General features: G+C 60.5%; 1 protein-coding gene across 1 annotated transcript; it reads right to left on the bottom strand.

Annotated features, from left to right (window-relative positions):
• Positions 1-188: 188 nt before the first annotated feature.
• Positions 189-7,938, bottom strand: SAPCD2 (suppressor APC domain containing 2). The gene is made up of 6 exons (XM_070799706.1): positions 6,807-7,938; positions 4,090-4,202; positions 3,350-3,496; positions 2,996-3,103; positions 2,800-2,910; positions 189-2,683 (listed from the first exon to the last, which is right to left on the bottom strand). Exons 1-6 carry the CDS (start codon positions 7,528-7,530, stop codon positions 2,555-2,557), a joined length of 1,332 nt encoding a protein of 443 aa, XP_070655807.1. The 5' UTR covers positions 7,531-7,938; the 3' UTR covers positions 189-2,554.
• Between the last annotated feature and the right edge of the window lie 5,279 nt (positions 7,939-13,217).

The following is a 13,217-nucleotide window of genomic DNA, read 5'->3' on the forward strand; positions in this document are numbered from 1 at the left end:
ATCGTCCCCTAAGCTCTGTTTCAATTCATAAAGTCTTTCAGCTGTGCTGAGATTTTCCACATCAAGCCCAGTCAAGTTTTAAATTTTATTTTCAAATTTCTAGTTCTATTAGATCCATTTTATTGGCCACTTTTATAGAGTCAAGGTTGACACTTTTAATGGAATAAGAAACTATAGATGATTCCGTGTTTGTGTTTTCAAGCATCTTTTATTTTTCCAGCTACACGAAACATCGGCATCTTCTCTGACCGTCCCGGTATCTGAAATGGCCACAGAATCTGTTTTCTCCTGGCTCAGTGGCTCCTTCCCCTGTGAGCAGGTTTTAAACTGGAGACACTGCCTGTCCTTGGCACTTGGTCCACAGGGAATCGCGAGGCCTGGTGGAGCCGCACCGCTCTGGCACAGATGCTCAGCCAAGGGTGGCCTCGCCCGCCCACTCCCAGCGCTGGTGTCACACTGAGTGTTGCTGGCATCTAGTGGACAGACGCTGCTACACCTCCTCCAGGGCACGGGCAGGCCCCAAGACCACCCCGCCCCCGGCGCTGCCCCTGTGTGGCTCACACTCGCTGCTCTGGAAAGGCTGTTTTGCTTCTGCCAGCCACCTGGGCTCGCCAGCTTGCGGGCACTCACAGCTCTCCCCTTGGGGTCTCCAGGGCGGCACAGGCTGCCTCAGTGCAGGCTGCAAATAAGGAGGGCATGTCTTCCGTCCTTCGTGGATGGCCAGCGTCATCACTAGGGGCCTCTCTGCAAGTCACGTCCTGCGTGGAAGGCCAGCATCATCACTAAAGGCCTCTCTGCAAGTCACAGGTTTCTCCCACTCACCCTGCAACTGAAGGGACCGCCTGCAGTTGGTGGTACCCCTGGGGTGAACACCGAGCTCTCAGCAGGGACGCAGAGCTCCTCAGGGCAAAGGCTGCCACCTCTGCTGTTCCAGCCCTCGCAGGCTCAGGCAGGGCTGGGCAGGAGCAGATCAGGTGAAGCGGGGGAGGGAGCTCCCCAGAACCCAGAGCTGGGATGGCCCCCGGCCTGGTGGAGTCACGCGGGTGGAGGAAGGATTCAGAGCTGGGGAGGGCTGTTTTCAGTTCTGGAATTAAGCAGACTCCTACTGAGGGGCTCAGGGCCTGAGCTGGTGCGGGGGCTCTGGTCAAGGGCTGGCAGAGGGGGACGACCAGGGGAAACCAGGAGAGGGGCAGCCTCTGGGTGGTCCTGGTGGGCCCTGGTCCAGTCACCGCATGGCTCAGATGCTGGAGACCTGGTGCCGCCCTTTGGGTCCAGCTCCCCTTCTGCCTCACATCCCAGGGAACCTGCCCAGGTCAACGTCAAGTAGCCTGCATGCCGGACCTGAGACAACCACCTTCCTCCACTGGCTGCCGGTGTGGGGAGGGCTCCAGCTGGCACAGGCAGAGCTGGGCCCCGTGGGCGCAGCACCCCGGACCCTGCTCTCTGGGCAGGCTGCCACCCCCAGGCAAGTGAGGCTGTGCACAGTCAGCCCTCAGATCCTGGCTCTGTAAGTGCCCGACCACACGGCCTGCCTGCCAAGCCTGGATGCCCTCAGCTCCAGGGGAGGGCCCTGGGGGTGCTCGGAGCCCCTGCCAGGGTGGCTACAGGCCAGCTGAGCAGGTGGTCTCCCTGAGAGCGGGCCGGGCGTGGGGGCACAGGCAACAAACGGCCCCGGCCGGACCCGCTGCCAGGCTGTTCCTGAGTCCTTCAGGCCCACATTCCTCGGACCCAGACCCAGGCCCGTCATTCCCTGGGAAGCACGCATCTGGTGGGGGTGCTGCTAAGGCTGCTGGGTCTCCAGGACTTCCTGGGGCACGCCAGAGGGTACCACCACCCTGAGGACAGGGCACTGCCCACGGAGGGCACCCTACGCCACGCTGGTGCCCTGGCCTGGCTACTCGGCAGGCCCAAGAAGGGGTACTGTTTGCTCAGTGGAGTCCGGGCCAGCGGGGTGACCGCCAGCCTGTTCGCCTAGCGTCTAAGGTCTGTGAGGAAGAGAAAGCAGACCAGCTCTGGCTCAGGCAGGAATCCAGTGAACCCTGAACACTGTGCCCTGGGCTCCCCTGGAACTGGACTCAGGAGAAGCCCCTGGACTCCTGGCTGAGGTCGGACCCCTAGTCCTGAGGAAGGAAATGTGTCCGTGGACCCTCGGGGCCAATCACCACTGGGTCTGAGGTGTCCCACCCCAGGGCCACCTACTCCGGGCCCCATCTGAGACACCCAAATGCAGGCTCCAAGGCCAGTTAGCAGCGCAGGGTGAGCAGGACCGCGGACTGGAGAGGCGGAGGGTACACAGGCCAGCAGAACACGGGAGTAGGCCCACAGCTGCTGAGGGCGGCATCCCCTCCCTGACAGCGGCTCCAGGCTGGGCGCCGGCAAGACGGCGTCTCCCACTCAGCCAGCCCCGAAGACCAGACCAGAAGGGAGGAGGGAGGCGATGTCCAGGCAGGTGTCCAGGCACCTCTGCCTCAGAGGGGGGCCAAGGGAGTGCCCCCCTGCCCAGAGCTGAGAGACTGGCCAGGCGGCAAGGTCCCATGTCTGTGCCCGGGGCTGGCTACATGAAGGTGGAGTCCAGGGGCCCGGCGTCCTGCTGGCTGAGGGCTCGGGCCTCAAACAGCTGCTTGATGAGGGCAGACTTCTCCTGCTCCAGCTGTGTGATCCGCTCACTCTTGTCGGTCACCTCCTGGGGAGGTGGAAGGGCGGTCAGGGCCTGGCCAGGGCCCCCCAGCCCCTGCTGGCACCCCGGACCGCATCCCGCCTCCAACCCCTGCCCGCACCCCGCCCGCAGCCCCCGCCCACCTGGGTCAGGAGCCGGTTCTGCTCCTTCAGCATGAGGATGGTCTGCTGCTGCCAGTTGGGGGCCGAGGGTGACACAGGGCCAGGGGGCCCCGAGGAGGACGAGGGCAGAGCCTACAGGGGGGCACAGTTAGGCAGGCCTGGCACAGCCTCTAGGATGAGGGTGAGGGTAGCACGAGCTGGTCTGGGAGGCACTCACCCTGGTAGCACAGGCCGCAGCCAGAAGCTCCCCCAGGCACCGGGCCACCTCCTGCACCTTGGGCAGCAGCTGCCCCAGCAGGCGGGGGCTGCCCTCAGCCCCGAGGTCCTGGAGGAGAGCACGGAGGGGCGGTCAGGGAGCAGGGCCAGCCCAGGGGTGCAGGGGGGCCCTATGGGCAGGGAGCCCAGGAGTGTCACAGGTGGAGAGTATCATGGCAGGGAAGGGTGACCCAGCACTCTGGGTAGAGGGGCACCCACTGTCCTCTGCCCACCTGGGCAGGGGATCACTGTGGGGGGAGGGTCGCTGTGCCCGGGGGTGGGGGTGAAGACGGGCCCAGGGAGCAGCGTCACTCACCGAGCTGGCCCTGCTCTGGCCCAGGCGGTGCTGGCGCTCCTGCAGGCGCTGCAGCTGCTGCTGGTACCACTCCCGGCCCCGTGCCATCATCTCCAGACCCTGCAGCAGCACTTCCTGCTCCTGCTGCAGCTCCCTCATCTGCTTCAGCTGCCGCACACGGGCACACGCTGCGTCACCCACGGGCACGTGCCATGCTGCACACAGGCACGCAGCAGGACAGGATGGCCTGCACCTGCCTGTGCCTGGAACTCATACTGGCCCACACGCACACACCCGAGTACAACCCCCTGCTCAACACACCTCCTTGCACACCTGCACTCACACACCCCGGTACCAACAGGAGCCCTTGTGCGCCTCCGCACTGGGAACACAGCCCCGCTCCTCCTCCCGGGACTGGGGGCAGTCTTGGCCTTCCTTAGCCTCTCCACACAGGGTTCCCAAGGGAATCTTCCCCCCTTTATGGCATGTGGTCATTCTCAGCGGGTGGGCCAGCCTGACATGCCAGGGAAGCAGGTAGGGGCCAGTGCAGTGCCGGGGAGGGGCTGACCAAAGGACTTCTTGACCTGACCGTGGGCCAGCTCCCAAGTGGGTTCAAACCAGGATAGGAACTGAGGTTTAGAACCGCCGATGTTCCTGCCACAGGGTCCCCTCCCAGGCAGAGGAATGGTCCAGGAAACCACATGTGTGGGGGCCAAGTCCAAACCCAGGCAAGATGGTAGCGCCCCCGGGCCCCTACTCACCAGGGCGCAGTCCACGCCGTTGGTGATGGTGTGCCTCCGCCGTTCCCCTCGGGCACGGGGCCCCCAGTGGGCGGCCCCCGTGCCGAGTTCCTGGGCCCTGCAGGTCACTGCTCCTGTAGCAGAGAAGTGAGAGCCTGGCTCACTTCCCGTGAGGCAAGCTTGACTCCCCCAAACCCCCAAAGATCCATCCCAGACCCACCCCCCAACCAATCCCGGCTGCACAAAGCCAGGTGCCCAGGCCTGCATGCCTCTGGGATCCTCAGCAATCCAGAGCCTCCCTGGGCCACACCCTGCTGGGGCCTGGCTGGAGCCTGGTCCTCTCTCACCCCTCACAAGCTGCCCTCACACCTGCCTTGCAGACAGCCGTGCGGCCACTGAGGCACAGGTCTGCACTCGCACCGCCTGTGCAAGCTCCTGGAGGGCAGGGGGCTCCATCTCATTCAGCTCTGCACACCCAGGGCCCATACCTCAAGGGCTCAAAGGCTGCTGGACTCGGAGCCAGCAAGGTGACCTCTGGCCTCCACTCCTCTCTCCTTGTCCGCCTGGCCCTTTAAGGGTGACTGGGGCTTCCCAGGTGGTGCTGGTGGTAAAGAACTCGCCAGCCAATGCAAGAGACACAAAAAGACTCGGTTCAATTCCTGGGTCGGGAAGATCCCCTGGAGGAGGCCATGGCAACCCATTCCAGTATTCTTGCCTGGAGAACTCCAGGGACAGAGGAGCCCTGCGGGCTACAGTCCATGGGGCTGCAAAGAGTCAGACATGCCTGAACCGACTTAGCACACACGGAGTTCAAGCAGGAGGAATGTAGGGCTTAGGTAGCAGAGCCCAGCGTTCTCCCAGGAAGGAGACTGCAGCACGATCCCTGCATACCTGCACCAGTGGAGCCCCAGCAGTAACTCCTACGCATACATGGCCACCCGCAGAGTTGGCGTGGGGCCAGAAAGCCAGGTGCTTCCCTGGGCGGGCCTCCTGGAGGGCCACCAGCTTCCCTGGAGGACAGGGAAGGCAAGCAGGGCTGCCCATGAGGGGGGAGTGGGTGCAGGTGAAGAGGGCGCCCTCCCTGGGCTCCCAAGCCCTATGCCCTGCCTGGCATGGCAGTGGGCAGGTGATGCAAGAAGCAGGCACAGGTATGTCTGACAGGGACACTTCCAGAGGGCTGGGACCAGGTGGCCATGTGGGCCACCGGCTAGCTGTAGTAGACCAGCTCCAACCAGCCAGCCTGGCAGACCGGCTCCAGGCAGGCTGAGTTCACGTTCCAACCTGCCGAGCCGCGCTCCAGGCAGAGAAGGCACAGCAGAGGGGTGCTGGGGCACCCTGGAACACCTGGGCTGGTCTGCACCAGAGCTTTGCAGGGTGGCCCAGGGCCCCCAGATGACAGCAGGCTGGAGGCCCAGCAGGCAGAGGCATCCCTGACCCCACGCCACCCCATCCGAGTGGGATCTAGCAGCCTGTACCTACGGGGCTCAGGCCAGCCTGGGGTGCATGCTGAACCCCAACAGGAAACAGGAAGGAGGGCCTGGACGGCGGGGAGGGCTTGGGGGGCTGTGAACGTGGGGCACCTTCCTCTTCCTGGGGTGCTAAGGGTTCTCAGACCTCCAAGTTTTGCACCCAAACAGTATGTAATGAGCCCCGTCTGGGCCTCCGCTGGTAAAAGGTGACAGTGGACGCCGGAACTGGACCTCAGAGGACCGCAGTGAAGGACCTGGTGCGATGACGGGCCTGAGGCTGCAAACCCCAGTCCCACGGCCAATTCCCAACCGCATGCAATCACGCGGACAGCACCGGGCCCGCACTAGGGCCGCACGCCCAGAAGCCCGCTTCCCCTTCACACCCGGGGGGGACGTGGAGACCGGGCAGCGAGGAGCCTGGATGCAGGAGCCCCCAGCTGAGGGTCTGATGAGCTCGACAGGGAGGCGGGGGCCACCGCAGCTCCAGCTGGCAGTCATGGAGTTGGGGAATATGTCTGAGCCTGGGCAGGGGGTCCAGCAAGGCTGGCAGAGCGGTGGGCAGCATAGAAACGGCCACAGCTGCCCAGCGGAGGGCCTGCACCTGCACAGGCTGAATGGCCCGAGGGGGCCCCGCCCCCTCCCCGGATAATGCCAGTCTTGTTCCCAGGGCAGGCTCTCTGGGGGATAAACAGGAGACCATTCAGTCATGCCCTGTCCCTGCCAACTGGACCGGAAGCTGGGCCATCCCCAGGGGCTGTGGTTGATCCCGCCCAGGTGTCAGAGGCGCCAAGGCTCCAGGCCTGGAAGATTCGGCTGGAGACCCTCCACTCTCTGCCCTTTCTGGGGCCAGGTTCTCCTGCACCACGCCTGGCAGCTCCACCCTGCCCTCAAGGGGGCGGTCCGCCCAGGTCTCTCCGCCGAGCTGCTAGACCGAGAAGGACCCAAGGAGGCAGCAAAGGCCCTTCACAGTCTGGGGACCCTCCCTTGGCACCAGTGAGAATTGCCTCTGCCTGAGTCACCAGATGAACCCAAGGGCCCGGGTGTCCCCAGGTGTGGGCAAGTACTGAGGTGGAGAGCCCTCAGACCAAAACGGCTCCCCGCTCGGGTTTAGCTCGGAGTGGGCTCCTGATGGGGTCTGCGGGGGCTCCAAGCAGCTCCTTGGCAGGGTCCCCGAGCACCCGAAGCGCGGAGGAACTTCTTTTCCCTGCAGGCAGCGGGGTGACGCCAGCGGGGAGCTCCGGGCGGGCCCAGGGGCCGCCCCGCACTCACCCGTGTCCTTGCTCGGGCTCCGCTCCAGCGCCGCGCCCCGGGGCCGCTCGGGCTCCGCCGGACCGGCCGCCGCCTCCGCCGGGCCGCACGGCTTCTCCAGGTTCCGACTCGCGACGCCGGGGGCAGCCGGCGCGGGGCGCGCGCCCAGGGGCAGGGGCTTCCTCTCCAGGACGGTCCGCGGCTCGTCGGCCGGCGCGAACACCAGGCGCGAGGGCGGCGGCTGGCCCCCGGGCCGCGCCGAGCAGCCTTCCCGGGCCGGGTCGCGTGCGGGGCCCCGCGTGCCGCCGTCGGCGCTCGGCAGCGCGGTGCGCAGGCCGGCCACGAAGCGCTCGAAGGTTAAGTAGCCGCTGGCTGGGGCCACCTGGCGCAGGCCCTCGAGCACGCCGCGGGGCAGCTCGCGCGCGTCGGCGCCCCGCCAGCGGGACTCGATCTCCCGCAAGTGCACGAGGCCGCGCCGCCGGTCGTCCAAGATGTCGAAGAGCGTGCGCAAGCTCTGCAGAAAGGCGCGCGGCAGCCCCTCCGTGCCGGGCGCGGGAGGCGGCCCGCCGCCCGGCTCGGCCATGGCGGCTCCGGCCATGGGCGCCCGTCCGCAGCACTCGGCCTCAAGCCGCCCCGGTTCGGTCCCTGCGCAGTCCGACAGCGGGCCCGGCGGCGCGCGACCCACCCCGACAATAGCGGCGACTTTTTGAATGGGCCTCCCCGTGGCGTCAACGCTCATTAGCATTCGCGGTGGCCATTGGCCGAGGCTAGCTCGTCTCCTCTCTGATTGGCTGAGAGGCCGGCAGCCCGGTTTGATTTTCGGATGCAGAGGCCGGTGGCTCGCGCGCTCCCGCCGTGCCCAGAGGGCCTGGGGGCGAGCGGAGGCGCCCGGCGGGTAGGGGGCGGGGTCCCCCAAGTCCGCCTCCCTCTCGAGCTTGCGGATGGGGGCGGGACCCCCGAGCGCCCCCGTAGATTTCCCCTGCCCAACTACTCCGGCTGCTCCCTCCGCGGTCCTGACCTCGCTGGCTCTGGCCGCCCAGCCCACCTTCCGGAGGGCGGGGCCCGGGGCCGGCGGTAACCTGTTCCCAGGTCGCCTCCCGGGATAAGGAGAAGAGCAGCCCTCCAGGGACCCCCCTTCCCCCTCGAGCTGCCCCGCGCGCTCTTCGCTGAGTGTCCCTCGGCGCAGCCCTGGGGCTTCTTTCTCTTGCGCCAGGCGGGCCCCAAGGGGATTGTGGGCTCCAGCCAGCTGGGCGCTTCCGCTCACAGAAATCTCTCTGTCCCCACCGCTGCTCGCTCCTCCGCCGGTCCCTCGGGAAAGCCTGGCCTTTCCTGCCGGCCGCAGGACAAAGCCACTTTTCCTGTGTCCCCAGATTGCCGTGTGCTCACAAGGTCCTTCTGCTCCGGCCCCTTCCTCTGGCTGGACACCTCCTCCAGCTGCAACCAGGGCACTCATGGCCTCCTGAAGCCAGCTAGGCAGGCCTGTGCACCCCCTCCCACCCCTGCCCACTGCCCCTGCTTCATTCCCTGGTCACTCTGTCTGGTCAGTCTGGGAGGGGCTCATCTCAGGCCCACTGATGGGACCTTCCCCAAATCAGGGAAGGACCCGAGATACTGTCTGCTTGGGATCCTGCCTTCCCCATAGCCTGCCCTGAGGTCTTGCCCTGATCCCTTTCCTCCACTGATGGTCTTCTCCATGTAACTGATACCCCACTTTGCCACTGAGCAGAGCAGATGAGTTATCTGCTGCTTTAGAAGAAGACTGTTCACCTTGGGGGGTAAAAGAACAAAGAGTTGACGACCACCTCCTCCAGACAGGCTCTTGATGTGGCGATGGGCTCCACACTCTGGCTGGCCTGCCTACCTGTGCCTCTGTGTCCTTGGGCCACAGGCACTGGTTTGAGTCTCAAGCTGTTGTAAGGGCAGCTGCCCTGGCCAGGGAGTGTCCTGGGTCCACTTCTCTCCTGGGGTTATCCCTCAAAGTGAGGACTCTTTTATGGTGAGGAACTTGGGGGGTACCTAGAAAGCTGTGAGCCTAGAGTCACCCCATGGAGACTGGTCTGTCCCTGCCTTCCCCTTTAGTGGCAGGACCAGCCAACGTCCCCAGAGGCATTCAGGTCTTTTGTCCTGCAGTTCGTCTCCCCTTCCTTCTCTGCTTCCAGCAACCATCCCCTACCCCAGTCCCCTATGCTTAGGGTACTGGTGTTCCTTCACCTCTGAGTCTTTGCACTTGGGGGCTCTCCTACCAGGAACACCCTTCCTCTGTGCTCCTGGCTGAGCCCTGTGCTCTTCTGGTCCACAGTGGTGCTCAGTGGAAACCTTCCTGGAGGTTGCAGCGGAAAGAGCATCTTTGGGTGGGACGCTGAACCACGGCGAGGTCTGTGGGAGGGGGCGGCCTGGGGGCAGCTCTGTGGGGTTAGGGTGGGTGTGGAGGCCGGCGTCTGGCAGCAAGCAAAGCTGCTGCCTCTCAGACGTCATGCCCAGCGGGACCCAGGCTAGGCCACGGCCCTTGTGAGCCTGAGCCCACTGTGCCAAGGAAGCAAAGGCCCCTCAGGGCTTCTAGAGCCATGGGGAAGGTGGGCCCTGCCGGCCCCTGGTCCATGGGTGTTCCGATGGCCCCTCACTAGGCACTGGAGAAAGTTATGGAGAAGCTAGAGTCAGTGCCAGCTCTGGTCGTGGGACTAAGGCGTGGTCCCCATGTCTTTCTGATCCTGAACTCTGATCGCTTCCTCCTTCCGCTTTCCAACCTGCCCAACACCTTCCCACCTGTAACTGTCAGGTTGGCTGTCACCCTGGTGGGGGATGGGGGAGGCTTCCCAGAGGCCCAGGCCAGGCAGATCCTCTGCGGCCTTTAAACTTTTGAGGTACCCACCCTAGTTGTAATTTTCTCTGCGACAGCCAGGAGCTCTTTGGAGCAGGCAGGGGCACTGGCCACGCTGTCCTCTGCCGCCCCTGGCAGGTGGCCCAAGAAGCTGTCACCCACCTGTGCCTCCTAGGTATCCCCGTTTGTCAGTGCCCCCTCTGCCCAGGTGGGCCGGCCCCCCTACTCTTGGCCCTTCAGGTGCCTCCGGCTACATGGTCTCAATTGTCCAAATCCTTCTGACCTCAACTGAGTCCCAACCTCCCACGCACACTGTCCACTTGGAGTGCCTGTCACAGACCTCCCTTCAGGGCCACAGACTGATAGAGTGGACCAGCCCCTCATGCAGCGTGCGCGCCCACACAGCCGTCAGGCCCAGTCCCTGTGCTGGACCTGGGGCCCAACACGATCGTTCCGTTAACACGCGTTGGCTGAGTGTCCACTGCGTGCTGGTCATGGGTCACGTGATGGCCCACAGCAGTGAACCAGACAACATCCAGCTCTCAGGGGGTTCAGTTCCCACGGGGAAGCCAGGCAGGGGAGGGTGCAGAAAGGCAAGGAGGGACAGAAAAGGATAGAAGGGTCTCCCCAAGTGTGACTTGTGAGCAGAGATCTGGCAAAGTGGAGCAGGAAGTCCTCCAACTTTCTGAAAACAAGCCATTCAGGTGCAAAGGCCCTGAGGCAGGCACACGTCTTTCAGGTCCCGAGCAAGCGCAGGGGACCCCCGAGAGGCTGTTAAGCTCTGCCTCCCAACCCAGGAAGGGCACTTGGAAGGGGTGGGGCTTGCGCCTTAACAGGCCTTCGCGGGACAGGCTGGAGGAGGTTTTTCTTTTCTTTCTTTCTTTCTTTGTCTCCCTCCCACCGGGTCTTAGTTGCGGCACGCAGGATCTTTCGTTGTGGCATGTGGGATGGTACAAGAGGCAGTGACCAAAACCATCCCCAAAGAAAAAGAAATGCAAGAAGGCAGAGTGGTTGTTTGAGGAGGCTTTACAAATAGCTGAGGAAAGAAGAGAAGTGAAAGGCAAGGGAGAAAGGGAAAAATATACCCAACTGAATGCAGAGTTCCAGAGAATAGCAAGGAGAGATAAGAAGGCCTTCTTAAATGAACAATGCAAAGAAATAGAGGAAAACAACAAATTGGGAAAGACTAAAGATCTCTTCAATAAAACTGGAGATGGCAGGAAAACATTTCATACAAGGATGGCCACAGTAAAGGAAAAAATAGTAAGTACCTAAGAGAAGCAGGAAAGATTAAGAAGTGGCAAGAATACACTGAAGAACTGTAAGCTGGAAAACCATGATGGCATGCTCACTTCCCTAGAGCCAGACACCCTGGAGTGTGAAGTCAAATGAGACTTCAGAAGCATTACCATGAATAAAGCTAGTGGAGGTGACGGAATTCCAGCTGAGATATTTGAAGTCCTAAAAGATGATGCTGTTAGCGTGCTGCACTCAATATGTCAGCAAATTTGGAAAATCAGCAGTGGCCACAGGACTGGAAAAGGTAAGTGTTTATTCCAGTCTCAGAGAAGGGCAATGCCAAAGAATGTTCAAACTACCACACAATTGCACTCATCTCACATGCTAGCCAGGTAAAATCCTTCAAACTAGATGTCAGCAGTATGTGAACCGAAAACTTCCAGATGTATAAGCTGGATTTCGAAGAGGCAAAGGAACCAGAGATCAAATTACCAGCATTCATTTGATCATGGAGAAAGCAAGGAAATTCCAGAAAAACATCTACTTGTGTTTCATTGACTGTGCTAAAGCCTTTGTGTGGATCACAACAAATTGTGGAACATTCTTAAAGAGATGGGCATAGCAGAACACCTTACTTGTATCCTCAGAAACCTGTATGCAGGTCAAGAAGCAACAGTTAGGGCTTCCTTGATGGCTCAGTGGTAAAGAATCAGGCTGCCGATACAGGAGACTCTGGTTCCATCCCTGCTCTATGAAGATCCCACATGCTGCAGGGCCACTAAACTCGTGCACCACGACTGAGCCTGAGCCCCAGAGCCTGGAAGCTGCAACTGTTGAAGCCCAAGCGCCCTAAAGCCCGTGCTCTGCAAGAAAAGCCACCACAACGAGAAGCTCATGCGTGGCAACTGGAAAGTGGACCCTGCTCTCTGAACCTAGAGAAAAGCCTGTGCAGCAATAAAGACCCAGCACACCCAAAAGTAAATAAATAAAATTATTTAAAATAAAAGAAAAGGAAGAAGAAGCAACAGTTAGAACCAGACATGGAACAACTGACTGATTCAAAATTGGGAAAGGAATACAGCAAGGCTATATATATATCGTCACCCTGCTTATTTAACTTAAATGCAGAGTACATCATGGGAAGTGCTGCACTGGATGAATCACAAGCTGGAATCAAGGTTGCCAGGAGAAATCAACAACCTCAGATATGTGGATGATACCATGCTAATGGCAGAAAGTGAAGAGAAACTAAAGAGCCTCTTGATGAAGGTGAAAGAGGAGAGTGAAAAAGCTGGCATGAAACTCAACATTAAAAAGCAGCAACAACAACCAAGGCCATGGCATCCAGTCCCATCACTTCATGGCAAATAGAAGGGGAAGAGTGGAAGCAGTGACAGATTGTCTTTTCTTGGACTCCAAAATCACTGGGGATGGTGACTGCAGCCATGAAATTAAAAGACGTTTGCTCCTTGGAAGGAAAGCTATGACAAACCTAGACAGCATATTAAAAAGCAGAGACATCACTTTGCTGACAAAGGTCCATACAGTCAAAGCGATAATAGTTATGTATGGATGCGAGAGTTGGACCATAAAGAAGGTTGAGAGCAGAAAAAAATGATGCTTTCGAACTGTGGTGTTGGAGAAGACTGTTGAGAGTCCCTTCGACTGCAAGGAGATCAAACCAGTCCATCCTAAAGGAAATCAACCCTGAATATTCATGGAAAGGACTGACGCTGAAGCTGAATCTCCAATACTTTGGCCAACTCATTGGAAAAGACCCTGATGCTAGGAAAGATGGAAGGCAGGAGGAGAATATGGTGGCAGAGGATGAGATGGTTGGATAGTATCATGGACTCAATGGACGTGAATTTGAGCAAACTCCAGGAGACAGTGGCGGACAGAGGAGCCTAGCATGCTGCAGTCCGTGGGGTCACTGACAGACACGACTGATGACTGAACAATAACAACAATCTGGGATCTTTAATTGGAGCCTGTGGGATCTTAGTTCCCTGCCCAGGGATTGAACTCAACCTCCCTGCATCAGGAGATAAAAGTCTTAGTCTCTGGACCACCAGGGAAGTCCCAGAGATCTTTTCATTTCGGGTCCTAAAGCACCATTTTAACTTGTTGTAACCATGGGTACGTATGACTTTTAGACTTAATGAAACTAGTTTCTAAAAGAAAATTTTGTCCTCTAGTGCCTGAAGCTACTCTTTCATATTTTCCACCAAGGAGGCTGTAAACAGCAAGAGGTTTAAAACCTGATGGTTCAAGTAAAAAGCCAGGGCCAGGGGCAGCCCCTGCGTGCTTCCGGTCACACGGCAATGGGAAGGAGGAGGAATGAGAAGGAGGGGGCCCACAGGCAGGAAGGTTGG

This window comes from Bos indicus, chromosome 11, assembly GCF_029378745.1.
Source record: "Bos indicus isolate NIAB-ARS_2022 breed Sahiwal x Tharparkar chromosome 11, NIAB-ARS_B.indTharparkar_mat_pri_1.0, whole genome shotgun sequence".
Taxonomy (NCBI): domain Eukaryota; kingdom Metazoa; phylum Chordata; class Mammalia; order Artiodactyla; family Bovidae; genus Bos; species Bos indicus.

Coding starts and splice junctions, on each gene's coding strand:
- SAPCD2 (XM_070799706.1), bottom strand. CDS start 7,530: ATGCTAATGAGCGTTGACGCCACGGGGAGGCCCATTCAAAAAGTCGCC. Junction 3,104..3,349: donor GCCAGAGCAGGGCCAGCTCG/GTGAGTGACGCT, acceptor GCTCTCCTCCAG/GACCTCGGGGCTGAGGGCAG. Junction 2,911..2,995: donor CTGCGGCCTGTGCTACCAGG/GTGAGTGCCTCC, acceptor GCCCCCCTGTAG/GCTCTGCCCTCGTCCTCCTC.